This window comes from Triticum dicoccoides, chromosome 6A (genome assembly GCF_002162155.2).
Source record: "Triticum dicoccoides isolate Atlit2015 ecotype Zavitan chromosome 6A, WEW_v2.0, whole genome shotgun sequence".
Taxonomy (NCBI): Eukaryota; Viridiplantae; Streptophyta; class Magnoliopsida; order Poales; family Poaceae; genus Triticum; species Triticum dicoccoides.
Genome location: NC_041390.1, coordinates 450,610,544 through 450,627,228, shown reverse-complemented (window position 1 = coordinate 450,627,228; position 16,685 = coordinate 450,610,544). Strand labels below are relative to the sequence as shown.

The following is a 16,685-nucleotide window of genomic DNA, read 5'->3' as shown; positions in this document are numbered from 1 at the left end:
AACAAAGTAGCATAAGTATTTCCCTCAGTTTTTGAGAACCAAGGTATCAATCCAGTAGGAGACTACATGCAAGTCACCTAGTTCCAGCACAAACAATCAAGAACATTGCAACCAACGCGATAAAGGAGTTGTCAATCCCTTCATGGCCACTTGCAAAAGTGAGATCTCATAAAGATAATAAGATAAATATTTTTGGTATTTTTGTTGTATAGATTAAAAAGTAAAGATTGCAAAATAAAATAAATAGTAAACTAGAATTGTAGATCAGAAACTTATATGATATAAAATAGACCCGGGGCCCATAGGTTTCACTAGTGGCTTCTCTCATGATAGCATGCATTACGGTGGGTGAATAAATTACTGCTGAGCAATTGATAGAAAAGCGCATAGTTATGAGAATATCTAGGCATGATTATGAAATATAGGCATCACGTCGTGTTAAGTAGACCAAAACAATTCTGTATCTACTACTATTACTCCACGCATTGACCGCTATCCAGCATGCATCTAGAGTATTAAGTTCATAAGAACAGAGTAATGCTTTAGGCAAGATGACATGATGTAGAGGGATAAATTCAAACAATATTATATAAACCCAATATTTTTATCCTCGATGGCAACAATACAATACGTGCCTTGCTGCCCCTACTGTCACTGGGAAAGGACACCACAAGATTGAACCCAAAGCTAAGCAATTCTCCCATTGCAAGAAAGATCAATCTAGTAGGCCAAACTAAACCGATAATTCGAAGAGACTTGCAAATATATCAAATCATGCATATAACAATTCAGAGAAGAACCAAATATTGTTCATAGATAAACTTGATCATAAATCCACAATTCATCGGATCTCGGCAAACACACCGCAAAAGAATATTACATCGAATAGCTCTCCAAGAACATCGAGGAGAACTTTGTATTGAGAATCAAAGAGAGAGAAGAAGCCATATAGCTAATAACTATGGACCCGAAGGTCTGTGGTAAACTACTCACACATCATCGGAGAGGCTATGGTGTTGATGTAGAAGCCCTCCGTGATCGAATCCCCCTCCGGCAGATCGTCGAAAAAGGTCCCCAGATGGGATCTCACATGTATAGAAGGTTGCGACGGTGGAAAACTGGTTTCGTGGCTCCCCTAGATGTTTTAGGCTATAAAAGTATATATAGGTGAAAGAAGTACGTCGGTGGAGCTACGAGAGGGGCCCACGAGGGTGGGGCGCGCCTACCCCCTGGGTGCGCCCGTCTACCTCGTGGCCGCCTCGTTGCATCTCTGACTTCCACTCAAAGTCTCCTGGATGACGTTTGTTCCAAGAAAGATCCTCGCGAAAGTTTCATTCCATTTGGATTCCTTTTGATATTCCTTTTTTCCGAAACACTGAAATAGGCAAAAAAACAGAAACTGGCACTGGGCCTCCGGTTAATAGGTTAGTCCCAAAAATAATATAAAAGTGCACATTAAAGCCCATTAAACATCCAAAACAGATAATATAATAGCATGGAACAATAAAAAATTATAGATACATTGGAGACATATCAGTATGTATCCCAAATATTATGTAATGGTACGATGTGATGATATCCACCTTGCAAAAGTGTGTCAATATGCGGTTCTATCCTTGGTGGGACCTTCGAGTCCCTTTAGGATAGTGTCACATATTGGGCGTGGCAAGTTTGACAAGTTGGTATCAGAGCCTCGACCGACCATAAGACCCCCCTTGATTGATCGCTGGTGTTGTTGAGTCTAGAACAAAACCTTTTGAGTCTTAGGAATATATCTGTCGGAGAGTAGGATTTCTTTTTACTCCTCAACCCCTTCGTCGCTCTGGTGAGGACTCCTGACATAGATGTTTTAACATTCCTCTCCCCAATTTTCACTAAAAAAATTTAGGATCACGCGGGTATCTTGGAGTTGTTCCGATGATTTTTTGATGAGAACATTGTTCTTGGTGCCTCCTGTCATTTAGGGGTTGTGGTAGTGTCCCGGGGAGTTGAGCTCCTGGTGTTGTCGTCACAATTTTATCATTGCAGTTCCGGTATACCTGAGTTTCACCAACATCGAAAATCACTTATATGCAGTTAGTGGTCACATAACCTTGACGCCACCCAGTACTGGGGCGGGAGTTCGGGAGTATTGCCACAGCTCATACATCGGATGCTTTTCGAAGGTTGAGGTACAGGGTTTCCGGGGTTTTCTTGGTTATGTGTTGATGGATGGATACAGTGGAGCATAGGGCTTGTTAGTTGTGTGATATATATTGTGCCTCCCTGTATCCCCAACACCAGATTGCATAACTAGAAAGTTTCGGGAGTTCTTAGGTGGCAATTCAAGTATCGTGTAGGATATCTTTCCAACAGACACATGATACGATATCGGGTCTATCATATGTTTGTTCCGGCTTATTCTGCAAGCCAAATCCTTTGTTTTATTTTGATTGTGGTATTCGAGTTGCTTCATTGTCAAGTGTTGATTCCATACCTTTTCTAAACAGTGTTCTCATATTTCTATGTGAATGCTAATCCTTCTTGATCATCGAGATTGTCATGTCAATTTGTTTCCAACCGGTTTGCTTCTCGTCAAGATGATCCTATCATTTTCCCCATTCGCGAGATCAATTCTAAGTTTTCTCAACGGTGTTTGTTTCATCCGTCCCAAGTTGTCTTTGTTTTCCCGCCCTCCCACCCCTTTTCTTCAAGGATTCAAATTTCATAATCAAGTATCCATCTTATGGATGTGAAGTCTCTTCATTCTTTTCTTTCAGTGTTCTTATCCGGTGATTCTCAGGAAGATGGTCAGGAGTTTCAAGTTCATCATTCTTCGTTTTTTAATTCTCCGGTGGATTCAATTCAAGCTTTCAGTGTTGATAATATTCCTTTCCTTGTTTCAAACGATTTCCAAGCTGGTGCACCTCTCAATCATTCACCTCTCGCTATTCATTTGTTATGGAGTGCTGAAGATATCTCAGAAGGCTCGTCTTTTCATTCAAGATCCGTTCAACCTATCTCAAGGTTTATCTCATTCAAGACATTTAATTCAACCGGTGCAATCTCTCTTCCAAGCAACCATTTCAGTGGTGTATCTTCGAGTGGGCCCTAACCCATAGGTCTTTGCCAAATTCTTTTCTGACATGACAATCTCTCTTACCCGACTCTTCTAATTTTGTAGAGTTATTGTCAAATTATTTTCGAAGTATGACGTAAGTATGGATTTCATTAGTAAGATGCTTTTCCAAGATCGATTTCAAATTATTTTCATTGTTGGCTCAACCTCTTGGCTTTTTCATTCTCCCGGAGTATCTCGACAATTTCGGTGGTGTTCCTCGTTGTTATTCTCAACATTTGAAGACCGAAGAAGAGTTTTCCTCTAAATCTTGCATGTTCTCTGAAAGATTCGTGGTTCTAGCTTCATGTTATCCTCAAAAATTATTTCATTTGTCAGTAATTCTTTTCTTACCCCTCCGGAGTATGTCATGAATTGTTTTCTATTTCATTTCACCGAAGAACATCATTCCATAAGAATTCTTTGTCCTCACATTCCAGCTATCGTTATCCAATTATCCCGACGCATCTGTCAAGCATTCTTTAATTAGTTCGCGATGTCTTCATTCTCTTGTCTCTAAATTTCCTCAAGTATCTTAGGTCATTTCCTAATTCTTCCCGGCGAATTGTGCCTTTGCTACGTTCATTTTCAATTCTTACGGTGGTTCGTTCAAGATTTATCTTCCTTCATTATCGGATCAATTCATTCGTTGTTTCCAAATCCCACCAGTGGTTCCATCAAGACTTTCTCAAGTTTGCGCTATATCTACCTTAATCCATTCAACGGGAATAAGTAGTATGCCAAATCCATTGCTTGTCATCAATTTAATTTGATGAATAATAAGCATACAATAAATCTTATTCTTATTTCCTCGAGGCGATTCAATTCTTTTCTTCCGGAGATTGTTCATGATGAGTAAATTCTTGATTACAAGTGATTCATCTTTCTTTCTGGAGTTGTTCATCATATCAATTCCCGGTTCCAAGTTGTTCATCTTTCTTTTCTGGAGCTCCAAATTGTTTCAATTATATCATTTCAAAGCTCCATCTAATCATTGCAGGGCTTAAATCTTATTCTTTTCATGCTTCACTTCTTTTTGATCATTCTTTTATTACCGAAGATCTCACGAAGGCTCAACATGGTGGTTCATCAAGGATTCCTTTCATTCTTCAATTGTTCTTCAAGATTTCTCTCAAAGTTAAGATCCGCCAAGCTATACTCTAAAATAAACATGGTGTTCAACCCATGTTTTGTTTTGAGGAGTTCAAGCATTCTTCATCTTGCATTCAAGTGCAATTCTTTCTATCTTATCCTTCGAGGTGGTGTTATGTCATTCTTGACAATTTCCTTCGTGTTTCATGATTCACAAGTTTTCAAGAGTGACATATTTTAAACCCATTATTTTCTATTCGTTCATGAGATATTTTCAACCCAACAATTTCTTCGTTGGTGTTATCTTGGTATAGATTTCACTTAAAGCCTTCCCTAAGGAATGTTGCTATTATGGTGTTTATCAATGATCCAAGTTTCCTCCTATTCTCGGGGTGAAAGAACTTTTTCCATCTCTTCGTTCATCTCAGCTAATCAATCTTTTGGTAGTGGCTGGTTGTCACCTCATAATTTTGAGAGGTCTCCATAAGCCCACGAGGATCATATCCTTTCGTATTGATCTTCCAACAACTCCGTTCTAACCTTCTTGCAAGGAGGCTTTCCAAATTCAATTGTGGTAGAAGTTGTCATTTTCTTCTCCGTTCTCTTATTCCAATGATCTAGCTTCTATTCGTTCATTCCGGAGGCATTGTTATGTTGCTCTCTTCAACCAATCATCTTGTTTGGCCAAGATCATGTTTTTTCCCTTGCTTATCCATTTAAGCGGAGTGTTGTGTCCTCTGCTCAAGTTCTTTTCATCTTATCAATTCTTGTATCTCTTTCAACTGTAGTGTTGTTCGAATTTGTTCTTCCTTGTTCCTTGTTGACCTCGGGTCAACCAGAGTGGTTTCAATTCCTTCTTGTCCATTGTGCTTGTCATTCATAGCTTTGCAACCTCCAAGGTTCACATGGTGTTCCTTGTTTCTCTTTTCTACTGGAGTGCTCTCAATTTTGTTCAACTCTGTTGTATTCTTCTTTCAAGTTTTCAACATCTCAAGGTTCACTGGTTTCACTCGTTTGTCAAAGAAGTAACTTTGGTTTACCACTTCCTCTTCCGTTTCTCCCCGGTGCCATCCTTGGATCTCGGGACGAGGTTGTAACGCCCCGGACACACCTGCCGGTGGTCGTTACTCCTGGTAGGATCTAGACTGGCCCCACAGATCAATACTAGTCTTTTCTGTGCACTTTGTCCTCACTCGTGCGCACCCGGGAGCAACTTCCCGGTCGATCACCCATCCTGACACTACTCCAAGCTGAGCATGCTTAACTTTGGAGTTCTGTCCGAATGGGCTCCCGGAAAAGAAGGAATTCCTTATTGATATGAGTAGTCTATCATCCCTAATAAGCCAGGCTATCACATACACCCCCACTCAGAGGAACCGACGTCCTCGTCGGGCCACAGGAACGTTCCCTCTTGGCACATTCGTCTGTGCATCCAGTCCGGTACATGTGCCATGACGGGTGCCACGACGGGTCACAAACGTCATGAACAACATGACCGCGCACCTGTCCGCAAACATCCGTGTAACCGCGAGGGTCGGCTCTGATACCAACTTGTAACGCCCCGGACACACCCGCCGGTGGTCGTTACTCCTGGTAGGATCTAGACTGGCCCCACAGATCAATACTAGTCTTTTCTGCGCACTTTGTCCTCACTCGTGCGCACCCGGGAGCAACTTCCCGGTCGATCACCCATCCTGACACTACTCCAAGCTGAGCACGCTTAACTTTGGAGTTCTGTCCGAATGGGCTCCCGGAAAAGAAGGAATTCCTTATTGATATGAGTAGTCTATCATCCCTAATAAGCCAGGCTATCACGTAGGTCTCTTGTAAGTGGAGGGGAGTTGTGATGCCCCAAGACCGACGCTCTAGATGCCATCCATGTTTTCCGAGTTTCGTTGTGTGATTTGTTTTTCTTGTTGCTTTCATCATTACATCATGTGCATTGCATCATGTCATCTTGCACCCCTTTTTAAAACTCAACTAAATAAACCGTATGGGTCTTCGTTCCATTTAAATCGAGGGATATTCACAATGGTGATTTCTCTTTAGAACACATACTCCCAATATTATTAGGGAGCTATAATAAATATTCCATTCTTATGAAATCAACCAAAACACACTTGCATCTTTCTCTTTCCACCAATCCCTCATCTAGTTGAACCCGGTCACTAGCTTCTTTCTTTCAAATTTACCCATTCTTTGCAAGTGACATTTTTTTCACATATAAATGTTCATACTTTTCCTGATGCTAGTGCACCACATCCTCAACCTCTCTATGAAATTTCACCTCATTTGGGGTTGATTTTGTTGGGTTCAAAAATGGCTCAAGTTTGAATTAGATTCAAACTTGAATTATTTTTCTACCTATTAAAAATTGCCAAGTCAATTTATTGACATCCTGCATAATTCCATGGTCATGGGGATATTCTCATATCTGTCATACTCCTCTACTATCTCCCTGGGCTTTTCTTGCTATTTTATCCTTGGAAAATAGATTAAAGAAAAGTTAATAGCAGTGGAGAGAGATAGAGCAGCCCAGCGAGGCCAGCCCATTTCCTCCAGGCCGGCCTAACCATCCCCCGCAGCCCAGCCGGCCCCTGCCTATCTAACTCTAGCCCGTTCCCTCCTCTTGATCTCTCCCTCACTCATCTCCCTCTCCCTCCCGTAGCGCCGCCACCTCCCTCTCGATCCCTTCCTCCCTCATGTGCGCCGCTAGAGAGCGAGAGAGAACAGTTGCGCCCTCGTCCCGATCACCTCCTCCCCGTGCTCCTAGCCCGACCCTTCCCCGCGCGCGCCATGCCGCCCTCCAGCTATGTCGCGCCCTCCGGCCAACTCCGCTACCGCCTTCTCCTCGTCTGTGCCTAGGCCCCGCTGAGCTCGCTGCTGCTCGCACCGGCCAGTCTGCCTGTTCCCTGCGCCTCCAACACCATCTCCGTTCTCTCCTCCCGCGTGTCGCCGTCCAGGACCCCGGCAGGCTGCCCCACTCGCTGGAGCCCCGAGTCGCTCCACGCTCATCTTCCCCATGCACTCGAGCCCGAGCCAGGGGACGAGCAGCTCGTTACACCCCCGCTCGCCTGCCTCACGTTAACCAAGCCTCCAGCGTGCCATGGCCTCTTCCACCTCAGCGCCAGCCATGGCCACCTCGGTGTCAAGGCCCGCACGTCGCCCGACGAGCTCGGCCCTGCTTCTTCCTCGTCGCCGGCGAGTCGTGTCGTCCTGAGCACAGTCGTCGCGCCCCTGATTGTTGCTTCAGCTTTCTGTCGAGGCCTTTGGTGAGGCTTTGTTTTGGATCGTACCAAGACCATCATACCAGGAACGACGAGACTGCATCCGAAACGCCAAGTACCCCTTCGGATTTGTCAAGACCCTCATGTATGACTACACCCGGTGATGCATCAATTACCTCTTCCGATGACCCGAACATCTACGACCCGTGTACCACTACAGCCGGTGTATTTCATCAAGCCCGACTACGACGCAAACGACTACTCGATGACTCCTAAGAACATGGACCGTCAAGTTCCTTTACCAGTGACTCGAATGTCTACGAAACATGTACGCCTACCGTCATCGAAGGCCGTCGAGTGAACGACTACCCATGCCGTGTATTTGACTAAGTTCGATGACGACCTCCGAAGAACTCGGATTCGTCAAGTTCCACCATCGTCACCCCCGGAAACCTTGGATTCGTTAAGTACCTCTCCGAAACAAACTTATACCACTACTTCCACTATCATCGCGAGAACGTCTACTTCCTCTACACTGCTCCGAACTTGATCCGTTCCAATAATGCACGCTTCAAAGGTATAACATCGAGACGACGCCCGGGGACCGTATGCATGTGATGTGTTGTATGAGATGCCCATGTTTGCACCATATTCGAATCGTCGCTTGCTCATTGCTCGTTTTCCATGCCATTGACATGTGGGAACCCGGTAACCGGGATCACCCCACCATCGCTAGCATGTTTCGCACATCCGCACACTTGTTCTTTTGCACCGGCATTTCCACGAATTGCCGGATCATCGGAATGTTACCGTTGCACCATTCCCGCTATCGTCGTCGTGGCACCCTTTCATTCCGTCATGAACACAAATGCTCTTATCTTGATCATGTCAACTTTTTCATAAAATTGCATAAAACTGTAATATGTCATCCACATCACGATAAAAACTTTTAAAATGGTTAAAATTGGTGTTTGCTTTAAATTGCTAAATGACATGTGGGGATTTACCGAAATTGTTGTTTGTTGTTCCCAGCCTCACTTAAACTTTCCTAAATAGTTAGTTTAATTACGTTTCACCTCTTGCCATGTTTAACAACATTTAATATTGATGGGTACATAAACAGGAGAGAACTAAATAATTAAATGTGGTGTTTTTTCAATATGCAACTCATTGCATATTGAGCTCCACTTAATTTGTAGTAGTGTTTGTTGCACTTTGCCATGCCATGCTATTTAAACCGAACATGCATCATACTTGATTATGCATCATGACATGTTTACGTGATGGTTGTTTACCATGATGTTTCCTTCTTTCCGGTTGCGCTTCTCCTTGATAGTTCTGGTTACATTGCGATTGTGAGGATCCATTCGACTACATTGTTCGACTACTTCATGGACTCGTTCTTCTTCCTAGCGGGATTTCAGGCAAGATGACTGTTATCGTGGATACCACTACTATCTTCGCTTTGCTAGTTGTCTCGATGCTATCGCTATGTCCCGCTACCTATCACCTGTTTATCAAGCCTCCCAAATTGCCATGATATCCTCTAACCTTTTCCACCATCCGAGCAAACCGTTGTTTGGCTATGTTACCGCTTTGCTCAGCCCCTCTTATAGTGTTGCTAGTTTCAGGTGCAGTTGTAGGTTGTTCCATGTTGGGACATGGATATCATGGGATATCACAAGACCTCTTATTTGATTAATGCATCTATATACTTTGTAAAGGGTGGAAGGCTCGGCCTTATTCCTGGTGTTTTGTTCCACTCTTGCCGCCCTAGTTTCCGTCATGCCGTTGTTATCTTCCTTGATTTGCGCCCTAACACGATGAGGGTTTATGGGCCCCTCTTGATAGTTTGCTTTGAATAAAACTCTTCCAGCAAGGCCCAACATTGGTTTTAACATTTGCCATAATAATACTTGAACTAAATAATTCATTGGCATAGGGCTTCATGAACCCGAGGATTCTTTTCGACATACAGGGGGGGCCAATGTTGATGGTGTTGGTCCCAAACTAGAGCACCGTGCGGGACCGCCCCTTGGTAACTTGGGGTATTTTGGTACCTGTACGCTTAGCTCATCTGTCGTGGCCTGAGACGAGATACGTGTGGCTACTATCAGGGTGTCGGCACATTGGGAGGTCTTGCTGGATTTCCTTTACCATTGTCAAAATGTCTTGTGCACCGGGATTCCGAGTCTGATCAGAGGGTCCCGCGATGGAGGATTGTCTCCGCGAATCGTGAGCTTGTCATGGACTAAGTTGGGACAGCCCTAAAGGGTTTAAACTTTCGAGAGTCGTGCCCGCGGTTATGTGGCAGATGGGAAGTTGTTAATATCCGGTTGTAGAGGACTTGAAGTAAACTCAATTAGAATACACCAACCGTGTTGCATAACTGTGACAGTCTCTTTTCGGGTGCGTTCGAGAAGAGAACACGATAGGGTTATGTTTGAACATAAATAGTTCAGGATCACTTATTGATCATTACTAGAACATATGCCCATGTGTTGCAATGGGAGAAGAAAATATCACATCCCTTTAATTGCTCTAGTCCATCAACCTCCATCTGAATCATATTTCCACAGGCTAAGAAGAGGTTGCATTGTTTAGACCTGTGTGGAGAAAACATATGTTGCAACAAATCAGGATTAACCGGGTGACGGATCTATGCCTAGCTCATAACGACTAAGGAATGAGGAAGACAACATGTCTCTGTCTACAGAGCATAATTAGTACTCCCTTCGTTCAGAAATACTTGTCATCAAAATGGATAAAAGGGGATGTATCTAGATGTATTTTGGTTCTAGATACATCTCTTTTTATCCATTTTGATGACAAGTATTTTTGGACGAATGGAGCACAATAAACAAACCAGCACCAGCAGCCTAAATTGTACCTTCAAATTAAGACCAAGTTTAATCTGATAGGACAAAAACAATCAGTCAATTCATCAAACATATATTCAATTTTCTATAAGAAAACATATAATTGTCCACTCAAGATTGAAAAATGCATTTTGAAGGGACTGCCCAATCTACATAAATCATGACTATGTTTTCTATATTGCCTAACTATAACAACATTGTCTAACCATTGGATTAGGCATAGTCTAATAAAGATTGCAAACTGCCGATAAGTTTTGACCTGTCGTTGGTTTCTGTTGAGCATATAAATTTACTTGACTGAAAAGAAATTTCCAGTCATAGTGATAGCTTCAGCCAACAATCGGAAAAGTAGTCTCGTTGGATATACACGTCCAACAGTCCAAAGAGGGACTCCATAGGAGCAGTATGAAACATCATCATAATCAAATATATCCTATTAGCAACATAAACAAAGAAGAATGCCACACACTTAAATGATGGGGAAGAAACAGGACATGTTTCTTAAAGTGTGAAAAATAAATTCTCCCTTAACTGGTACAAACACATTATTGCCACACCGGGCATAGATTTGTTGCTTTGCAGGCTAAAAATCTCCCTTCATCCATGTAATAACATTTTATATTATGGTGTACTATTTTTGTTGGTAATAGCACATAGAGCATAATATAGACAACTAAATCAAGTTAAAAAATTGGCATGTTTAATCATGTGATATCATGAATCTACACTGAAGAAAGAACAATGTCAATATTGAAAGGGCACTTGTCTTTGATAGAATTCTCTTGTTCAACTGCACCGTGAAAAGACTTGAACCACATATAAATGTCATTATCCAGTCACAGAAGGTCTCCTTGCCATTCTACAGTGTATGATTTATCACATCCTGGATGCTTTGCATCTATGGAAGAAAAACATATTTCAACACAGAGTAAGATAAATAGCACCTAAACCAAAGTAGTAGAGGATACTCGGGTCATCTGCTTTTAGATATTTCATGTTCATTCTTGTTATCTTTGCAACTTGATAGATCTCTTGAATTAAATGAGGAAGCCCACTTATGATGCCACTGATGTTTAGCTTCTGAAGAAATAGTGGATAACAAACTTAAGTGTGTTTCCCCGACTTCAGTAGTCCACTCATCAGCACCTGACGGCTGTTCGATTATGCATTGACGAAGGCGTGTATGCAGTTTCTTAATCTGGAAAAATATACCACTTAATTTGGAATTTCTACCATGAATAACTACACCAAATTTGCGCAATTTCAGCAGCTCAGCGATGTTGGCTAGCTCATTCTCATCATTAGAAAATTGTCGGAGTAATGGGCCACGGGTAGGTCAACCCGAGCCCCAGAACCTTTCAATACATCGGGGCAGGCTGCGCCCCTCAAGACTCCAGGACGAAAAGCCGCCTTCTAAGAAGACGACGGCAAGACGGCCGACTGCCCACTCGCGGCCGAGTCCCAGGGACGACTTCAGGATAAGCCGACTCCTGACTGGCAACTTCCAGAGAAGTCGGCTTTGGGGAGTCGGCCCGCAACTCTAGCAAAACCCCATGTCCTCATCAAGAGGGATAGGACAGAGGAGTGGCTACAGTGAAGACTGCTCCCACCCCTTTTCCAAGGCAGGCATGGCTACAGTACACCGTACTCGTGGAGATCTCCGTGCGGCGTGGCACTGTTGCCATGCCAGCCCTGCCATCAACACCGGTGGACCGAATCTTGCGCCCATGACGGCTTGTCCGTACGGCCTTGGGGCAGCGGGCCCCACCAGCCAGCGGGACCCTAAAAGACAACAAGTGCGCCACCGGTCGGACTCGTTGGGAGTCAGCTCCCGGGTGTCGGCCAGATCCTCCCCCGGGCCCGCACGCCATTAATCAGATGTGACGGAGAGTGGCAATAGTGATCGTCCGCCAGGCGGCGGGGCTGTTGTCATGACTCCATGACCAAGCCCGCGTCATCAGAGGCACGGCTACAGTGATCAGCAGCCGGCAAGACCCGCCCGCGGCGGACGCGGCCTGTCGGCTCCGTACCTAGCCAGTCGGCGGGGCCCACCAGTCGGCGGGCCCCAGCAGTCGGCGGAGAAGACGGAGGTCGGAGACACTGACGGCTGGGCCCGTGTCCAGTCAGATTACCATTGTACCCCTGGGGTAGGCTTATATAAACCCCCCAGGGCACCCATGCAAAGGGTTGGAACCTATTAGCTTTAGACCAGATCATATAGGAGGGAGAGAGCTAGCCTCGCCCTCTCCTACCTCCAGGAAACAGCTCAAGGAGCGATCATGTAAACACTTTGCCATAGTGATCATGCGGAGACCCCGCAGAGCAGCAGTAGGGGTGTTATCTCCCCGGAGAGCCCTGAAGCTGGGTAAGATTCGCCGGCGTGCATGTCTACGCCTCATCCCGTTTCCAGGCACCGGCGACGTTCTACTCGCCCCCACCATGATAAGTCATCCTTTGGCATATGTCGCACCCAACCCCCGACAAAAATTTAACACGAGAATAACTCCATGTTCTTGCGTTGCAACGGGTGAAAGTAATCTAATATGTGCTCACTAAACGTGAAATTTGTTTACATAATAATCTAATATACAACAAAAACAATTTTATTAATCGGTTGAGCTAAATGCCAAGCGTAAAAAGCATTTCATTGAATAACCAATTGATCCGTTGTTATCCTTATTGTTACGGCTCATCACAGCAATACATTTGGTTACCAATTAAAAAAGACCAAAACAGATTCCCCAATGACAGAAAAACTTCTTAAATGTTAATAGTACAATCCAGAAAAATAGTTAAATGTATATAAGAGCAGGTGCACATACAAATGAGTTGCAGCATAGAAACCAAGCATAACATGTGCATTCTAACTTTTCAAGTAAGAATTTTTGTGCTGTTAGTACCTGGTTCTGGACAGACCTGCCATCTTGCGGAACTGCTTGCGCATTAGAGTCTTGTGCAACAGCTTGGCATGGGTGTCCTGCTTCTTGGTCTTGCTTGTGGATAGGACAACAGCCTTCTCCTCTCCCGCTGATGGCTGGACCGCCACGGTCTTGCTGTTTGCTAAGCCTAAAAAACCACATCAGACCACAACAAGTTAGCGCCTTGCAGAGGAACTAATAAACAGCTTTGAGCCCGCCAAGAACAGTGCAAGTGTAAAGAGCTACGGACCTGAGAACTTGTAGTAACAGACATTGTAGAGGTCGTTTGGTCCTTGCGAAACTGGACCTTGGCATTGCAGTTGCCAAACCGCTTGATCAAGAAGCACTTGCTCTTCTTCACAAGCTCCCAGACCAGAGACCTTGGAACGGTAGTCATTTCCCTTGGCCTATATCACCAAAAGAACAGATAAACATCGGATCCTACAGCTAGCACGAAGCAGCACGAGACCGGTATCCTACAATATTAAGGCAACATTTGACCATTTGAAGCAAAAAAGGATGTTGATTGCAAATGGATATATGGGTAAAATACTGCATCGGTGAAGCTTTAATGCTAAACTACATGTGCACAAGACACTCGTATGCCAATGCTAATTAATCAAGCCTGAATTCACTTGTTGGACCGGTTGAATCCTCTGTTGATTCATCCGCTCCGAGAAGGATGGATCGCATCCCTAGCTTCACCTGAGCACATCTAGGATCGATGAGTGGGTCACTCAACTCCATCGTATGAAGAATCTGCTCCAGCTCCCGGTGGGCCTCAGCCTCTGTTGCTCGATCTTGCGCCGGTCGATGGCCTCAGCCTCAACTTCGGCAGCAGCATGACGAGCCTTCACAAGACCGATATTCTCGAGGAGCCCGCTCAAGCTCTATCGCGTCGTGGATCATCGAAACCACGGTCGCAGGTGGCAAAGGGCAAAAGATCCGGGGCTAGGAGGAGGAGTCGTGTGTCGCTGATTATAGGAAGGGCAAATCCACTACCCTCAATCAGATGAAATATCAGGTAATGCAGAGCACAAGATCTAAGTGTTGAACTTCAGATGGACTCAATAACATGGAGAATGAGCGATTTCTGTAGCTGAAGAACACGGCGCATGAGGACCAGGGTAAGTAAGAAAAGAGTAGAGATGAATGGATCACCTTGTGGTTAAGCCCTTATTCGTACTCGCCGGAGTGGCCGCGCCACCCGTGGCCTGGTTTGTGTCACCCGACCGGCCGACAGTGTTGCCGCCTTCCTCTTGTCCCCGCCACCAGCAGCCCCGCGACACCGCCTCCCTGCCATGTCGTCTCGGCAACCGTCGCCGCCCCGGTGAACCGTCCGACCTCGCCACCATCTTTCCCTCTCTGTCTCGGATGTGTACAGGAGCCCACCCAACGCCATGGCACCCGCAGGAAGCCGCGCCGCCGGGCCTCCACCACATCACCCCTGCCTCGTTCTGACCCGATCGGATCGCCGCCGTCGTGCCAAGTCCGTCGCTAGCCGCCGCCTTTGCCTCTGCTTCGCGCCCCCATGCCCGCTAACTCGTGCCGTGCTACTCTGCTTCGCTCGCGTTGCCCCGGCCACCTTCTGCTCCGTCCATGGGAGGTGAACGAGCGCACCAGCGGCGCCCAATCCAACCAAGAGGAGGACGAGCAGGGAAGAGGTGTGTGAGGGGAAGCTTCGATGGCTGGGTTTGCCGGCGGGGTGGAGGAGATGAAGGCGGGCCACGCGCTTGGCAGCAGAGGAGGTAGAGGCGTGCAAGGCCGTGGCCTCTATCCATCCTGGTTCGGGCGCTTTCCGCCTTGCTTGTCATCACCGGCGACCCACGCCTTGTCACCCGCCTGCCCAGCTCGTGCCGCATACGGATCCGCCACCTGCAAGCTCCAGCCGCCGCCGCCAACCCAAATCGCTCTAGCCACTGCATTGACCCGATTTGGAAAACCATATGCATAAATCGCGCGTTGAATATACACAACTACATGGTCTTTTTGAAAAAAATGAAACATTTTCTGAGATTAGCCACTTAAAACAGGATGTTGGGTTGAATATCAAATTCACAGGGACTTTTCTGCAAAATTACCGCGATGGTGAGCAAACGGGCAGAAGCTTTATTATTATGGAAATACTAGTTGGCGACCGTTTGCGTAGCTTCTCATCTTACTCTTGTACTCGTGAGTTAGCCACCATACATTGCTTAGTCGCTGCTCCAACCTCATCACTTATCCTTTCCATACGCATTAAGCTTTGCTAGTTTTTACCCATGGTAATGGGATTGCTGAGTCCTCGTGGCTCATAGATTACTACACCAACAGTTGCAGGTACAGGTAATGCGATGATCATGACGTGTGTGGGAGTCCTGGATTAGGGGGTCTTCGGACAGCCAGACTATCTCCATTGGCCGGACTGTTAGACTATGAAGATACAAGATTGAAGACTTCATCTCGTGTCCGGATGGGACTCTACTTGGCGTGGAAGGCAAGCTAGGCAATACGGATATGGATATCTCCTCCTTTGTAACCGACCTTGTGTAACCTTAACCCTCTCCGGTGTCTATATAAACCGGAGGATTTTAATCCGTAGGACAACAATCACAACATACAATCATACCGTAGGCTAGCTTCTAGGGTTTAGCCTCTTTGATCTCGTGGTAGATCTACTCTTGTAACACCCATATCTTCAATATTAATCAAGCAGGACGTAGGGTTTTACCTCCATCAAGAGGGCCCGAACCTGGGTAAAACTTCGTGTCCCTTGCCTCCTGTTACCATCCGGCCTAGACGCACAGTTCGGGACCCCCTACCCGAGATCCGCCGGTTTTGACACCGACAACATGAGAGCGGCGTTTGCTTGTGTTGGAGTTCTTCTTCTGCTTCTTCTTCGTTCAGGGGATAGGTTCCTAGTCGGCAGCCTGGGCTAGCAGGGTGGATGTCGTTTGAGCTTCTATTTGTGTTTCATCCGTAGTCGGATGTTGTTCTGTGTATGATGTATTGATGTATTCTTATGGCATTGATTGCCTTTTGTATGTATCCCAAATATTATGATCCACCTTGCAAAAGCGTGTCAATATGCGGTTCTATCCTTGGTGAGACGTTCGAGTCCCTTTAGGATAGTGTCGCATATTGGGTGTGACAAGTTTGACAACCAATGTCGAGGTGAGTTGATTTCCGACTGGTCTTTCAGCTTGAAGTTTGCTCTGTTAGGATATGGTACTTGAAAACTGCTCCTTTATTATTCGTAAGATGTTCGTGGATGAGCGTTTTGAAACATTTAATGTGCATCTATCATGAGTCTGCACCTTGCATCCGTTCACCCACCGGGTGCTTTAACTTTTGCTGAATAGTTCTTCCACTTGAGTCGGCTAGGTCGCATCGAGTTTATCCTTGAATCGGTGGGGCACGCAGAGTGCACACACTGGGTGTAGTCCCTGAGACCGTCGTCGAATGTTTGATTCGGCGGGGGTCTTTGTCAAAT

At 45.4% G+C, this 16,685-nt stretch overlaps 1 protein-coding gene and 1 non-coding gene across 2 annotated transcripts; both read right to left on the bottom strand.

The window, feature by feature from the left end:
• Positions 1 to 11,680: 11,680 nt before the first annotated feature.
• On the bottom strand, positions 11,681 to 14,615 carry LOC119319276. Its single transcript, XM_037593765.1, has 4 exons — positions 14,442 to 14,615; positions 13,464 to 13,620; positions 13,212 to 13,361; positions 11,681 to 11,853 (listed from the first exon to the last, which is right to left on the bottom strand). Exons 1-4 carry the CDS (start codon positions 14,613 to 14,615, stop codon positions 11,681 to 11,683), a joined length of 654 nt encoding a protein of 217 aa, XP_037449662.1.
• On the bottom strand, positions 12,911 to 12,997 carry LOC119319728. Its single transcript, XR_005154595.1, has one exon. It is a non-coding gene; the product is annotated as a small nucleolar RNA R24 (small nucleolar RNA).
• Positions 14,616 to 16,685: the final 2,070 nt, after the last annotated feature.

What these genes read in the sequence shown, in the direction of transcription:
- LOC119319276 (XM_037593765.1), bottom strand. Translation starts at nt 14,615, where the DNA reads ATGGCGTTGGGTGGGCTCCTGTACACATCCGAGACAGAGAGGGAAAGA. An exon ending in CTGTTACTACAAGTTCTCAG is followed by an intron (nt 13,362 to 13,463) that starts GTCCGTAGCTCT and finishes GTGGTTTTTTAG; the next exon opens with GCTTAGCAAACAGCAAGACC. An exon ending in GCAGTTCCGCAAGATGGCAG is followed by an intron (nt 11,854 to 13,211) that starts GTCTGTCCAGAA and finishes CCTCTTGATGAG; the next exon opens with GACATGGGGTTTTGCTAGAG.